We start from the raw sequence: 16,657 nt of genomic DNA, 5'->3' as shown, positions 1-16,657 counted from the left end.
CATTTTAGCGAGCACTCAAAGTTGATGGAAGTTGTCTGTCTGTGTCATTTGGCTTTGGACAGACAATTTGTCTGCTTGTGTGTCTGCAGTCCGTTTTGATCTATGCCTCCGCTTAGATCTGCAGGTCAGTATTTATGTTCTCCTGTGTGTGTTTGTTTATACGTGTGCACTGGAGATGGAGATGGAAAAGAGTCGGCAGAGCAGGAAACATCCCCCCTGGTGCCCAGCCTTGTGCCAGGTCCTGTTTAATGTACAACATCTGTCTCAAACATAAACATCAAACGGCGTCTGTCAGCGACTGTCGTCCCAAAGACAATCAAACTCTCCTCTCGCTTCGAGACCCAACAGTTCTGCCTTTCTTTTTCTCTGAGTGTGCCGGCGGCAGAATCAATTTCATACTCCAAACTATCAGCTGGAAAGATCATAAAATAATTTCACAGCATAGTTATATTGCGCTTATGAAGCTTATTGGAAGAATACTTTGATAAAACGAAAGCAGAGAGGAAGGCTAGAGAGAATCTGAAAACAATTGAATCCACTTTGTGAAATTCAGGCTGAAATCTTTTTTAGTTTTTATTTTCTCAACCACTCTAACTGCTGGAATTATTTATTTTGTTGCGTTAAGGCACCTGGGTTGGTGCGGGTTTACATCATGCATTGCTTTACTTTAATCTCACATTTACAAAGAGACTGATTCATAGGTCCAGCTTCTTTTAAAGGCGAGATTACGGCTATTCTCCAGACTTCAGCAAACATGAGCCGCTATGAACACAAAGTTAATAAAAGACATTTTCCTCATGCTTTTAAAAGTTTAGTTGAATTGAAGCTGCTTTTTAAATTTAAGAAGCAATAAGAAAGATTTGCACTGCCACTGTGCACAAAGCGACGGTAATATATGTGCAGGGGTTTGCCGAGCGCCAGCGAGCCTGTGATTACTTTACCAGGTGGTGAGATTTCCAGCTTTTGAAACTTTTCCTCTCCACTGCTCCTTTTTTTTAGGACAATGAAATTTAAAGACCCTTCCTATCTCCTCTGCTCACCTACGATAGTGCCTGCAGTGCGTTATTTATCATTTACCTTTGCTGGCTGCAATTCACAGTTAATTAGTAAATTACTTGTAAACTATACCATTGAAAACTGCAGATGCAGATACATGTACATAAATAATATGTGATATAAATACGCTGTCCAGCCCAACTAGATTTAACTAAGTAAAAAAAAGTAAGAGCCATTGATGACATACCCAAATCACTTCTCCAGGTCGCTTGTTTTAAGCTAAATGCTAACAGCAACATGCAATTTAAACATGCTAGAATTTGCTGGTTATCAGTCATTTTCCATATATCTGCCAAAAGCATCTTTAAAAAAAAATTGCACGTTCATAATTGTACGCAGGCATTTAATTGACATAACTAATTTTTACATCACTACAACTTTTACATTTTTATTAAAGTCCACAAATGCTTTGATGCTGGTTCAACCCATTTTAAATTAGTGTTCAAAAGCGTTATATAATCAATAGCTTTTTAAAAATGTACATTTAAAAATGACATGTAATCATAATAATATTGAACAAACAATCGTTTGGAGCAAAACCATCAGTGACAAAATGAGCAGTAATAGAAATGCTAGTAATATTGTCATTAATCTCCCCAGGTGTATGAAACATGGGCTTATAGTGACCCAATTTCACCTGAAATTTGCCTTCATAGTGCTTTCATAATTATTTTATTGTAGTCCAGTCTATATGCAAAACTTGTTGTGTACTGTTTGTGCATGCTACCTACTTGGGGCACAGTCTATGTACTCCAGGTCATCTAAGGCCGCTCCACCGCTCACGTCCTTTAGGCGCACCACCTCAAATATGACTTCAAAGTTCCTGAGCTTCCTCAGGGGGATCTCTGCTCGGTTCCACTTATTGCCCTGATGTCCCGTTTGATTCCACACCTCCTTTAAATTATTCTCCATCTGTGGAGAAGAGCAGCGATGAACAAAAAGAGGCTCATGTGGTAGCATTTCACATACTATGGTGCTGCAGTCTCATTTCAAAGAGCTACAGCAGTCATTACTGTCAGAATTTTTTTTTCAAGCTTTAAGCCTCATGTCGAGAGTGAAGAACTTCTTGGTCAAAACGTGCTGAATCAGATATGTGGACAGAGTGCTGCTGCTGAGAAAAAGGGAATGGCATCTAAGAGAAGTCATTAAACTCTCATTAGCATTAGCATAACATTGTAGTAACAATTCCCCCGTCTTGAGACCTGCGACTCACATTTAAACCCTGCTTTCTGAGTATAGTAATAGATTTCTCTCATGTCACATATGGAACATATTAAAAGACAAACTGACGTGTATTCCTCTGTAAGCCCACTATGCCTTTTCCCATGGTACTTGCCAGGCACTAAATCATGACTAATACAGCTTGGAAACAGCAAATTTGACTTTGGGTTTAGTGGACGTGCCTTTTGACGAGCCGGCATCTCATCGCTGGTTTTTATTGTCATGTCAAAAGCATCAATGGGACTTTTATAAAGCTCTCTCACTTCATATTAAAATACTTTGGGCATAAGAGTAACAGGATCTAGCGAGGTGATGGTGAAGGTAGTAGAAAATGCAATGGAATTTTAACAATAGTGTAGTTCAGATAAGATAAAACAGAACCGTACTCTACATATACCGATTTTAAAAAGTAATGCTGAATGTTAGATGAAGTGGATTAAAGAAAAAACAAAACTCGAGAAACTAAAGAATAAATATATCAAGACAAAAAGTATCAACAAGAGTACAATGTCAAAGTAAAGTCTTCAAATTGTTGTTGCATGCTCCGGTCAAGCCAACAAAGACAAATAAAGTAACTAAGTATAATTAAAGATGAGTAAAAAAAAAAATCCTGAGAAATTAAAACTCGGCATGAATGTTTGGGATTATTTAAAGATTTCTCACCTAGATTATGTAATAAAAAGATAGAACTACCTGAAGTCTTTGGGCTCATTAACTGTGGGGACGATGGTCCTGTGATGGTTAAGAAAGAAGTGTGATCCGTGTTCAGCCTGAAAAAATGTTTACTTAAATAGAAGCGGTGGTGCATAAAACACTGTGTTTTGCTACTGTATACAATGTTGTACTTATGACAGATGATCCACGTCAGTAAAGTACTGCAGATCATTTCCTGAATTTGTTCATCTAATGTGATCCTCGTCTTTGCTCAAACACGAAACCCTTAAAGCTGAAAACCTTCCCATAAAATATCTGCATCTGTATGTCGCTTGTGGAAGATTTTCTTTTTATTTGAGTATTTCATTTGAGGATGAATGGTTACATTGTTGCTCCTTGTTTAGCCAAAGGGGATGAAACAAATCCCTGACTGCATGTCTAACCAGCCCCACTCGATTTTAGCTGAAACCTTTTCTGTTTTCAATAACGGGACCAGAATGAAGCAAAACAGACTGCTTAGCAGAACGCTTCTGTGGGCTAGCAAGACAAAAATGACATGCTTGGTTTATCAGAAATGTTTTCAAACTGTGTAACGTCATCAGGGATTTGGTATAAGTGTTTAGGTTGGCAACAGCGTGTCTGAATAACTCGCCCATCTACAATAAATAGCAGCACATGGCCACTTTTAAAACTTTTTTATTGAAAGAATGTGGAACCGCTTGGAGTTGGTGTAGCTGAAGAGTCTCTGATGGGGTTAGATCTGCAAAAGCATTGAGCCAAGAATAAGAATGAAGTGTAAGAAATGGCAGCTAATTGTTGGCAAACTGAGCCAGTATGGATCAAGACTGACTTTGTACAACTTTTAAGAAAAATACCCAAACATCTATAAGGTACTGAGCAAAACTTATACAGCAGCACTTCTCCAGACCTTCCGAAGGTCTTTCAAAGTTTCTCTTTTTCTTTGATCTACTTTTTTACTCCTTTTCTGTCCAGTCCTTGAACCTCCCCAAGGTCATGGTGAAGAGAGAGCTAAGTGTAAAAGCGAAGCTCTCAATTTACCGGTCGATCTACATCCCTACCCTCACCTATGGTAGTGACCGAAAGAACGAGATCGTGGATAAAAGCGGCAGAAATGAGCTTCCTCCGAAGGGTGGCTGGACTCTCCCTCAGAGATAGGGTGAGAAGTTCAGCCATCTGGGAGGGGCTCAGAGTAGAGCCGCTGCTCCTTCACATCAAAAGGAGCCAGCTGAGGTTGGAAAGGCCTTGGTGTTCCCCTGGAGAAGCTGGAGGAGGTGGCTGGGGAGAGGGAGGTCTGGGCTTCTCTGCTTAGGCTGCTGCCCCCACGACCCGGCCCCGGATAAACGGAAGAAGATGGATGGATGGATGTTTTTTATTTGTTTGTTGAGCCACTTATTGCTACAACGCTCCACACCACCATCTCTCACCTGGAAGTGCAGGGCCGTTACGCCAGGCTGCTCTTTGTTGACTTTAGCTCTGCTTTCAATACGATACTCCCGGACAGACTAATAGATAAACTGCTGGAAATTGGACTTCCTTCCACCACCTGCCGCTGGATCAGAGACTTCCTCTCAGACCGTGTACAGAGAGTTAGAGTGGGGCCTCATCTTTCCTCAGCCCTCAGCCTCAACACCGGCTCTCCACAAGGCTGTGTACTGAGTCCCCTACTGTACACTCTGTACACACATGACTGTGTTAGTTCCCACCCAGACAACACAGTCATCAAGTTTGCAGATGATACCACTGTGGTGGGGCTCATCTCAGGGGGAGATGAGACTGCATACAGAGCTGAAGTTCAGAGGCTGTCAGATTGGTGTGCAGACAACAACCTGGACCTCAATACCACCAAAACAAAAGAACTGGTAGTTGACTTCAGAAGGAGGAAGTCCGAGCTGCAGCCTGTCAGCATCAACGGCGAGTGCGTGGAAAGGGTCTCCAGTTTCAAGTTTCTGGGTGTGCACATAGACACAGACCTCCAATGGAGCTCTAACACCTCTGCGGTCTTAAAGAAGGCCCAACAGCGTCTCCACTTTCTGAGAATCCTCAGAAAAATGGACCTGAAGAAGGAGCTGCTGACCGTCTTCTACCGCTGCTCCATTGAAAGTGTGCTGATATATTGCATCGGTGTGTGGTTCTCCAGCTGCACCACAGCACACAGAAAGGCACTCCAGAGGGTCATCAACATGGCCCAAAAAAATCATTGGACATCCTCTTCCCTCCCTGAAGGACCTGTACAGCACTCGCTGTCTCAAGAGGGCACGCAGCATCCTACGGGACTGCACACACCCAGGACACCGGGTGTTTAAGCTGCTGCCGTCTGGCAGGAGGTTCAGGCTGCTGAGGTCCCGAACAAATAGACTCAAGGACAGCTTTTACAACAGGGCAATAGCCCTGATCAATGTAAATAGCTGACCGGACTGGATACCTCCCTGGACTTTTTAGGGGGAGGTAACAATGTTTAAAACGATAACAATAATATTTATATTTATAACAAGGTGCAATAATAATTAATGTGCAATAATAACAGTGTGCAATACACATACACTTATTCTTCTTTTTTATACTAAGTTAATATACTGTGTTGTGTTGTTTGTTACGTTGTGATGTGTCACATCGTGTCGTGTTGTGTTATATGTAGTGCCGACGTAGGACAGTTTTTCCAATTTCATTGTACTACTGTACTATGTATGACTGTGCAATGACAATAAAGAGTTATCTTATCTTATCTTATCTTAACACTGACCTGATGAATCATTTAAAGGGATGAACCAGTATTATGTATATACAACTTAGCAAAGAACCAATTTTTGGTATTTTTAGGCACTTTGTTACAGCAACCATGAAAACATATAATTAGTTTTCTTTATTTTTCAGCTAAATCTTTGAAAAATACCAAAAATAAGCCAGTTTGGAATAGATAAAATTGTATTTTTCACCAACAAGATGAATCCAGAAGAGCTGTTAGTCATTGGCTATATTAGGACACACTACACACCATGAAGAATACAGTCCTTGAATAAATGGTTCCCATTTTCCTAGAAAAATTTATATATATCTATATCTCTATATATGTATCCATCTACCTCTCTATCTCTCTATGTATATATATGTATATATAAAGCCTTTTGCATAGTATTGTATATTCTGCTTTGTTCTGCCTCTAGGATATCAGTTATAGTTGCAACTCAATCTTAGGTTCAGGTCAGTACGGAGAAGAGCATTAATGGGGGTGCATATAGATTTAACTACCTATTCTGCAGAAGCTCATGAGTCTGATATTAATACTGCTGTAGCTCTAATAATTTACGACGGCTTCCTCGTCCTCTGCTCTTTGTAAAGGTGATGGGAAAACTGCAGGTCTATAGCGTCACATAATTATTCAGTTTTAAGGGCAGTGCTGCAGTGGGGAATGAGTCGCAGGAGTGTGAAATAAACACCACCCCTAACAAAATAAAGCAGCAAACATGCTACACTTGAGGTGGCAATATGTGACCAGAGGCTCGACTGCAGTGAAAGGAAACCTGGTGTAATATACTCAAACGCAGAGGACAAGCAATGTCACTTTCTACTCTGCGGTTGGAAAGCCTATTAAAATGCACCCTTGGGTGAGGCTTGCACAGACTGTCTTCTCTCTTTATGCCAGTGAAGCCCTGGCTTGAAATAATCTTGTTACTGTGAGAGTAGAGCGTACATTAATAGGCAGCGTTGCAGCAGGACTTATCCAGATTTATGCCACGGAGTAAAGGCCCAATCCATAAAAGCAGCCAGAGAGCGAGTGACGAGCGTGCGTTACAGGCATACGTAGCTCACATTTGATGCCTGGGTGGCATATCAGTCGAGGCATTTATTCGATCAATTTGAAGCTTCATTTCCTGAGCTTGCAGACAAGGCAGCGCAAGCCGCCAATTCGGTTTGCTCAAAGTGAAGAGAGGATATACATTTGCATAATTTCTTTTTATTATCCCTCAGTAAAAGTCAGGATGCAAGAAACAGAAGAAAGAAACAAAGTTGTGCTCGCAACAAAAAGCTTCTTTTATTGAAACTGTGAAATCCTTGACGTCTTAACCGTATACTGAATGTTCCACAAAACTAAAATCCAATTTGTATTCATGGCTTTTTCATTTTATGAAACTGCTGGCAGCTGTTTTCTGTCAACTTACCTTTTAGTCAAATCACAAGTTTTTTTTCTTTACACTCAGTCTTTCCTTACTTAAAAAAATATTTCCATGTTTCACCAGGGACAGATTTGCATATTGTTTCCGTGACGAGAAACACGCACAAATGATTAGCCTCGTCATGCTATATTTTACTCGAGCAGAACGTCCTCTCTGTGGCTGACCGCCAGATGTTTGGCTCACCATAATCGCAGGCTGCATCTGAACCCACAACACCATATGAGCGAACAGCTAGCTATGTAGTAATTTTGCTGTCATCGTTATGGTAGGCTGACTCAAAGTGCATCAGTCAGTAAGGCAAACAAACAGCCTATTATGAAAAATACACGGCAGGGAAAGTAAAATATTTCTTCCATGAAAAGAGGACGAGTTCATCTCTCCAAGATGAAACTTTTATACTGCTGAGACAGCCAAGGAAATGGGGTATAACGAAAAATACGAATTACATTATTTTCCTTTGTTAGCATAGTCCCATTTCTGTTTTAATTCTGTTCCAGACTTTTTTTCACCAAACTTTAATTGCCCCATCTCATCCCTGACCCCTCAAAAAGTTGCAAATGTTTAAACTTTAAAGTTGCACAAGGCAAAAATTAAGAAAAAAAGGCCCGACTTTGTAAACAGGGGACTCTCCTTCTGTAGTTTCTATCTCCCTCTAAGCCCCGCCCACTAGGAAGTGGCTAAGGTCAGTGTTACCACCGGTAGCACGAGGCAATATGTGCATCTGGAGGAGTTGGCCTAGGACTGCACATCAACATGTGTCATTGCCAAAAGGTTTTTTGTATTTCCCAGTTCAGTCTGAGAAGCATGGAGACAAGCGGTTACTACAGGTCTGTATAGGCCAATTAGAGGGACTGTTATCTGCTTCATTGTGCAAGAAAGAACAGGATGAGCACTGCTAAAGCTATAGAATGACCTCCACCAGGCCACTGGTGTGATTGCCTTTGACCAAACAATGAGAAACAGAGGTGCACACAGACCTCTACACCCTAACTGCAATTAGATATCAGGATAAAATGCTTGAGCAACTCTGGGACATTATATATTTCAGTCCTTCCGATACTGCCAGGTTGCACCTCCGACTGTCCAGGAGATCAGTGATGCCCTGGTCCTATCTCGGAGGAGATCCTCTAGGACATCATCCATCATCTCATAGGAGAATGCATGTATACATACATACATAAATGGATGTAGACACATTAGAAGGAGTGTTGCTGGAAGTTTGAAGATTGGCAGGTACATTAATGCTACTTAACTCACTCTTACACCCCATCTTTATTCAGTTTGCTCTGCTGCTGAGGACAGACACTTCATTAGTGTGATGACTAATGACTAAAAGAAGCAGTTCACACGGCTGGTGATATAAATAGAGCCGCCTGTTGAGCCCCTTGTGAACTTCATGGGATGGGGGGAGGCTTGCCATGTAAATACAATCCCCTCCCTTTCACTCTTATTATCATAAGCTTTTTTGTTGTTCAGTCACCCTTTAAAGATGCATAGTATACACTATATTTACACTTTATCTGCCTGTCTCTCTCCCTCACACACACAGAGACACCCACCAACACACAAACACACACAGAGGGCCTCTGAACTCTCCACCCACTACGTCTGTGTCTCTAAGTGTAAATGAGTCCAGCACCTCATTTTAAAGCACAGAGCTGACCTTCTTTAAAAGGCCAAATTTTACATTTTCAACCCATATGTGAAAGAGGGTGCACATTTAAAAATAGTCCACATGCATTTATCATCTCCTGCCTCTCGGAGAGCCTCATAATCAATCCAACAGCCGGCTGGATGACTGGGGGACTGGGCAAATCCCATCATGATAGCAGTATCCAGTCTACAGCAGGCTTTAATGTACAATCAATAGCAAAGACTATTTATCTAATGATTGAGACAAAAACAGCATCAGTAAGTGTAACGTGTCCATCCAAGCATGTGATCAGTGAATGAGTAACATAACGAGGTTGTTTTTTTGTTAATGTGCAGCCACAATCATTCAATGTGTTTTAGTTTTTGTTCACAAATGAAGAACAATGAAACAAACAGCAAGGGATAAAAGTAGGTTTTTAAAATTACCATTAGAAAGAACTATATAGAAACAACAGGCACACATACACAATATACACAAATTTCACCACATTCCCATAGGGTCTTAGCAGTGTTTTTTATTTTCTAAAGACACCTCAAATGTGTTTGTATGTTTATATTTTTATAATTAAAAGTTAAAGTAGCAGAAACATGTCAGAGACAGGCATAAGCCACAGTTTGCTTTTCTTCTGTTTCTCTCTTCATGTTTCTTGTGTTTTGTTTTTCCCGTTGCTGATGTTGTTTACCCCTGCCTGAGTTTTTAATTGTTTCCTCTACGTGTTTCCTCTGCGTATGTATTCCAGTATTGTGCCATTTTTTTGGCAGTCATTTCCTGTTTTATTTGTGTAATCACTTTCCCTGTGCGTATTAGGGTGTTTTATTCCTCTTTCTGGTGCTCTTGCGATTGCCTGCTCTTGTTCCTTATTACCCTGCTCTCTGGAGTGTGTAATTTTTTTCAGGGCTTCGTAGTTGCTCTGGTTCAGTTATTGCTCCCATTAGATGGCTTTTCTCTTTGGATGTTTTGTTTGGTTGGGTATTTTTTTTTTTTTTTTTTTTTGCTTTGCTTTCTTTCTTTCAGCTTCCTACCAAAATCTGTCTGCCATGTGTGTTTGAATGTGGATCCTCCTTGAAATGAACTTGAACAGCCTTTTATTTTGCATGAGCAATGATATGTAAATGTTTGAAAAAGGAGGTACTACAAATAAATAACTAAATACATTTATATTAGCATTTTTGTTGCAGATGGCATAAAAAGTTCCTGAAGTGCCACACATGCAGAAAAATGATCCGCTACACCTTCCTGCAGAGGAATGAATCTTGTCAAGCACAGCAGCAGCACCTTCTGCTTGAGTCATACCTGATAAAGTGAAATAAAGTTTAGAGTAAATAGACTAGAGGATGGAGGCCAAACCCACCAGAGTTTATATGGCAGAAAAGTCCAAATAGAAATTTTAATCCCTCAGAATCAGCCATGTGTACAGAAACTTGATGGGTAAGAAGAACTGCAAGCTGCCAAAGAGAGAATCTAGATGCTCAGAACCAACTACAACCTCCCTCTATAGATCAAACACCTCCTGTCTTTTTTACAAATACAGACACCACGATACAGCTGCACTAATTTGATGTCATTTCTGTCTATATGCAGATGCATTACCTTGATCAGAAGCCGGATGCTTCCCGAGGCCTTGTGGGAAATGTAGTACCAGAAGGAGAGCTTGCAGATGGCGCTAGACTCTTTCCACACAGAGCTTCTAATATGAGCTTTATCGCCTTTCAGTCCCACTGGTGTTGCTTCCAAATAGACAAAATGCCCTAAAGGGAGAGAAATGAGGGAAAGTGATGAAGGAGAAAGACACTGAGCCAGCAAGTGAGCACAGAGGTTGAAAACTATCTCTGCACTGGTGGCTCTGACAAATCACATGAAGGTCACAAAACGTGTTGGGGGAAGGAGGGCCAAGAGTTACGGGGTAATCTCTGACACATCTTCTAATGTCTCACTGCCTTTGGCACAGGGGAGCACTCAAACTTTTTCAGCCAAGTAGAGAAAGGAGAAAGTAGGAAAATGAATGAATGAGAAATAAAGAAAGTGTATCTTCTTTGCACTCAGCATTAGCGACATTAATAATAATAATCTTACATCGGGTTTTTTTGTAGTCTATGGCAACACACTTAAAGTTTAGATATAATTCTTCTGATTTTCATGGAATCAAACTCAATTTTTTATGGTCTACATTTTTCAGCAGAATATTAAGATTCAGTCGACCACCAGTCGGTTTTAAGTTGGCTTTTCAAGAAATGATGCAGCATGTAATCTGGTGTTCCCACAGCTAGATCAGAACTGTATTAAGACTTTCACTGTGAAGCACTTAGTGGGAATGTAATATATTTCTCACCACAGTTTGCAATAAACATGAATGCCTCTGCAAGACATCCTCATTTTTGGTGTTTTTGCAGATAACAAAGTAATGGGAGAAGAAGCCACAGCAGGGTATTCTTCTTCTCCTCCTCCTCCTCCTCCTCCTCGTCCTCTGTAACAAACTCCCTTTTCTCTGCTCTGTTGTTGTCTGGTTACGGCTGTTATTGCTGACTGACTTCTTTATTAGAACATTATTTGTCTGGCTGCACAGTAAACTGACTCAGAAAAAGCTTTTTGTTTTGTTTCTTCACAGAAAAGCTGTTTAGCAAGTGTTTCCTGTAGTATTTACCCACACTTGCTGTGACTGTTATTCTGTTTGGCAAGGTTTGAAATGATTTATTAAAGCAACAGATATGTCTCTGAGCTCATCACTCCCTGCACATATCTTACACATAGAAATTGGAGAGTGATGGGAAAAGTTGCCCCCAGAGCTTGCAGGAGGATGCTGGCGATGCAGGACAGGAGCGCTGACATGCCAAAGAGAGGGAGATGGGAAATCGGCAGATGTTAAATCCTAATTTGAGGGTGTGTTTGGTAAATGACATGAGGAAAGTGCGGCATGTTACGTGTGCATGACACAGCACGCACGGGGGTCAGCCAGCAAGCTAGCAGACTTAGCTTCAACAGCAGCTCGTGTCACATTTGAAATCTTTTGCACATCCTTAAGAGCAAATGGGTGTGGACATGAGACCTCTGACAGGAGTGTCCTGCAGTCACTGTAATGTTTGCAGCACATCTTTTGGGTTAAGTTTGTTTGGGGATGTGACCTCCATGCAGGGACGTGCAGAGGGGGGGGCTAGAGGGGCTTGAGCACCCGCCCCTTTCCTGATGAGTGCCCAAAGTGCCCTTTTGTTGAGGCAACTTTTAAAATTTTTTTATTTATTTTTTTATGTGTGTGTGCGTGCGGAGTCCTGTCTGTGCCCCTCAACAATAATATTTAACTATTAATCACAGTTTTGCTAAATAAAAGGATCTGGCTTGCATCAGTCACATGATCACTATTAACCAATGATCGCCCTCGACGGCAGAACGCGCTGGTTACGAGCCGGGAACGAGCTCACAAAGAGCACGCGCATTTTTTGCGGTCCGGAGCTGTAGGAGAAACACAAGTTAACTCAGAGACACAGACTGATGCGACACAACCAGTAAGTAGGTGTACAGCGTACACTGTAGTGTGTAGCACACAGGAGTATTAGCTTATTACGTACACGTTGGTAAGTTGTCTTGTTGCAACTGACGAACTGAAACAAACGAGCGTGCTGTGTGTGCAACAGCGCGACAAACATTACCTGTCCTTTTATTAACTGCACAAGTAGTGCTGGTCATAGCTGCTGGCTACCTGTGTAAGGCTGTCATGGGTCTGTAGCTCTGTCCCCGTTTTAGGGAACATATTTAGTTTTAAAGTATTTAGAACATATTTAGTTTTAAAGTAAGTTTCTGGGCATTTCCTGCCTTTCTGGAGGGATTATATTTCACTAAAAAACGATCTAATATGCATGTCCACATAATAATTATTATAATTATAATATATTAAAAAACACAAGCTGTATTTTAAAAAACATACATTAAGAAGCAGATTATATTAGATTTATATTTTAAATAAGACAAAAGTTGGATTTTACAGCAGTAAAATGATTGTATCTCTACAGTTTAAACATGTAATAAGCTTTGCCCTGCACAGAGTGGATAGTGAAACAAATGGAATCATCATAAATACATTATTTCATATTTATTACTTCCCCCTCCTCATTGCTTTATTATTGTAGCTCTAGTAATAAATAATAATGTAAGGATTCTGGATCAGCACCATGATGCCCATAGTATATACAGTATTCTGAAGAAGGTCTAAAATGTCACTGTGTGTGCATGTGTGTGTTTTATTTAGCTGGATTTAAAAAAAATATTACTCATGATATAACATTGTGCAGACATGGCTGGTAAGGACATGAGGAGGAAACAGTAGGCGCTGTATGAGGCTACTAAAGGCAGGGCTATAACATTTTTCTGTCATCATTTTATTATAGATTAAGTGCAAGAGTTGTTAGGTGTGGATAATTAGATTATAGTTTATTGCAATAGCAAGTTGTGCCTTGTTCTCAGATGGACAGCAAGTGGAGAGTGATATATGAAATGATGGGAAGGAAGGAAGAAGAGAAGCAAAGAGTGATTCACAGGCAGAGCCGAGTTTATGTCACAGTTTTTTGTTGCCTTATGGTTCCAAGCGCTGTCACCAATCTTTGCATTTTGTTATTATCTCATGACACTTGTTTAATCAGCTACCATCTCTCCTGTGGACTTTTTAATGTCTACAGTCTCAGATCAACACAGCCCCGCCCTTCCCATATTAGATTCTTGATGAATGTGTGTTGTTGTTATTCAGCCTGGTTCAATGTGCCCCTTTTTAACTTTGAGCACCCGCCCCTTTAAACCTCTCTGCACGTCCCTGCCTCCATGGATCAGTCAGGGCACACAAACGCTCGATAAGATCAGGGTCTGGAAAGTTTGCAGGCCGGGTCAAGGTATCTGCCTTTTTGTTGCATTCCTTGAGCTGTTTTACTTTTTGTGGAGGCTGGAAAGGCTGCAGCCATCCTGGGAATCCCTTCCCTGCACACAATCTGACTTTTAAAAATAGTTTCTAAATGCAAGTTCACATCGAGCAGGCGTCTTGGACTTCTTAGTAAAGGAAGGTTTGTGTGCAAGATTTGCTATGCATTATCCTTTTAATAAAAAAAAAGATGCTGTCAGAAGCTCTGCATTTTTTTATTTTATTTAGCAGTGTTTCACCAGATGCTCTTCATGAAGTAACCCCAAGGGGATTTGGACCTCTGGATTCAAAAAAGAAATCTTTTGCTTCCCAAGCGAGTGTGCTAACTAATGATTAGAACAAAATAAAAAGATCTCCTGCTTTGCTGTCCATTTCTTATCTGATCAGTTAGCTTCACCTGAGGGTTATAATGGGAACATTGGGAAGCACGGAGGTGATGGCTATGCAACAAATGACAGCTAATTTAAACTCAAATGGCATAATTGCATTGCTAATTGCTAAACAAATTAGATAACAATGAAATGGCATATTAAAAAACAAAATCATGTGCATTTGTTTCTTATTGCAATCATCTGAGGCTCTAAGTGGACCAGTATGGTATGTGGAAAAACATCAGCATCTGTCCAGTTTTGATTGGGGAATAATATTAGCCATGTTTGCTGGGTTGCCACAAGGTGCTGGTTTGGATCAGTATCAAAGTAGGAGATACATGCAGGAGACTGCATAATAAAAATTAGCTTAAGTGATAAGTAATTTATGTGTATTGCTTTTTTGGCATGCACAGAGTAAAGTGGAATTTTAGCCTTGAATAAATCACCTGGTGCGCTTTCACATGCTGAGAAGAAACTCATTGATTTTGTCTCTAAAGTTACAAAAGCGTGAATTAAACATGGTGGAGAGCCATTTGGCCCAAACAGGTAAAATTTGAAAAATCATTCATTCTGATTATACAAAGCCACTCACAGCACAGATGCACCTGCTAAATTATGCAACGGTGATTAAAGAATCGTTCTTTTTAATGAGAAACGGTGGTAAAAAGAAAAATCCTACAACTTTAAATGTGTACAGAGTTCATAGTGTACCAGAAAATGCAAACTCATACCATACTCATTCATCAGCGTGTGATCATACGGAGGCCGTATGCTTTGGACAGACCCAGTGCCCAGCACCCAGTGAAAATTATCTGCAAGGGAGCTCTTCCACCCACAGCGTCCGTTCTCAAAGGTGCACGAAGTCCCACAATGCTTCTCATCAGTTCCATCGTCACAGTCATCCGTGAAGTCACAGCTTTGCCATGGAGCGAAACACCTGCCATTTTCACAAGGCAGGAAGCCCGAAGGACAGGACCCTGACAATAAAAAAAAAAAAAAAAAGAAATACAACTCAGACGCGAATGTTCTTAAATGTAAAGTAGCATGCTTTTTCTAAAATATATGACAGGTCGCCAGTCGTCCTGGATCTTTGGAACTCACTACCACTTCACCTCCATCAGCCAGACCATATTACACATTTTCAATCACATGTTAAAGCCAAACTGTTCAGCATATAAACTATAACTCATATTTTTTATATGTATTATTCCGGGATTTTAAATATTTCTTGCTATTGTGTTTTTTGTGGATCTTGTTAATTTTGTGGAGTCAGGCCAGCTTGAGTATTTTGAAAAGAGCCAACAAATAAAATTTATTGTCATTATTATTATTATTGAGCGTCCCATAAAATAACACCACCTCTGGATCGACGCACTGTAAAGGTCAGTGTCGAGCTTCATCTCCATATTCTTCTTATATTTGTCTGTACTGCTATCACATATATACTGTATATATGAACTGTATATGATTTTTGTTTTATCCATACAAAACAGTTATAAGAACCAGACTGCAGAAAGTCACTGCTTCTCACCAAGAAATAATATCGTTTGCAAAACTGAAAACTGTTTTCCAGACACTGTATGTTAATTATGTATGTTCATTTAAGAAGTTTACATGTGCAAAGCTAGCAGGCTGCTGCTGCAGGTTAATATTTAAAGTAAAGCAATTTGTGCATTTCCTAAAACATCCAGCTTTTCTGTTATGAATTACAAAGTGCAATAAAAATGTTGTGCCTAAAGGAGTTTCAGCAAAATAACTACTGTGTGCTTCACCAGATTAGACAGCACCGCATGAGTTGAGCATTAACTTCGGAGCGTAAGCAGTCAACTCAAGAGAGGGGGACCGTCTGCATGTGGCATCGGGGGCTCTTTAAGAGGCTTAGGAAGACAAAAGGGCATGGGGCTATAAGAATGAAACACTGTATGATCTGGTGGCTGGAGAAGGCTGGAATCTGCTTCTTTTGGAGCCAAACATTCCAGTGGGGTCAGTGCTTAGCTTAAGGGAGTGTTACAAAGAGAGATGAGGCGTGATGAAGAGGGGCGGTCCTTGTAATTAAAGGAGAGAAAGGGGTATAAGTCCTTCCTAATCCTTTGTTCCTCTTCAGATGCACAGGACCAGAAGCAATGTGCCCCACAAAGGCATATAGGAAGCCAGGAAGCCACAGCTCCCAGCTGCTCTGCTACGTACTGAGCCTGTAGGTGGATTTATTTCAAAGATCAGCTAACAGCATACTGCTAAACCCACAGGAGTAGCTACCGCTCTGCTCCTGTGAATGCACACTAATTCATTTGTCCTCATTAATTCCTGCTTATATCTTGTTACTTGGATAACTCAAAGAGCTCGAAGGCTGCTGGCAATGTGACCTTCTCACCAGGCTGCTCCTGTCCTTACTTACATACAGTATGTGGGCAGGCGCCTTGAGCGGTATGCTGCCCCCTTGTGCAGCAATGTCATTCAGGTTCAACATTAAAGTTTAAATCCCAGTGAATTATTTCAGGATAGGAAGTTTATTGAAGGTTTATTGAATATAGAAGGACACCCAGGTTTCAGATAATTCACTGGAAAACTGTCCTGTTTTTATCTAAAATATTTATAACATTTATTGTTAATT

General features: G+C 40.6%; 1 protein-coding gene across 1 annotated transcript in view; it reads right to left on the bottom strand.

The window, feature by feature from the left end:
• The window catches only part of malrd1 (MAM and LDL receptor class A domain containing 1), a 71,759-nt gene that overhangs the window by 15,741 nt on the left and 39,361 nt on the right, over positions 1-16,657 (bottom strand). The window contains exons 19-21 of the mRNA XM_080306056.1: positions 14,778-15,023; positions 10,369-10,526; positions 1,788-1,968 (exon numbers count right to left, since the gene is read on the bottom strand). Of these exons, the coding sequence (XP_080162182.1) occupies positions 1,788-1,968; positions 10,369-10,526; positions 14,778-15,023 (585 nt within the window). The remainder of the gene's footprint in view (positions 1-1,787; positions 1,969-10,368; positions 10,527-14,777; positions 15,024-16,657) is intronic.

This window comes from Astatotilapia calliptera, chromosome 9 (assembly GCF_964374335.1).
Source record: "Astatotilapia calliptera chromosome 9, fAstCal68.1, whole genome shotgun sequence".
NCBI classification, from domain to species: Eukaryota; Metazoa; Chordata; class Actinopteri; order Cichliformes; family Cichlidae; genus Astatotilapia; species Astatotilapia calliptera.
The sequence above is the reverse complement of the archived record's forward strand: the minus strand, read 5'-3'. Positions and strand labels throughout refer to the sequence as shown.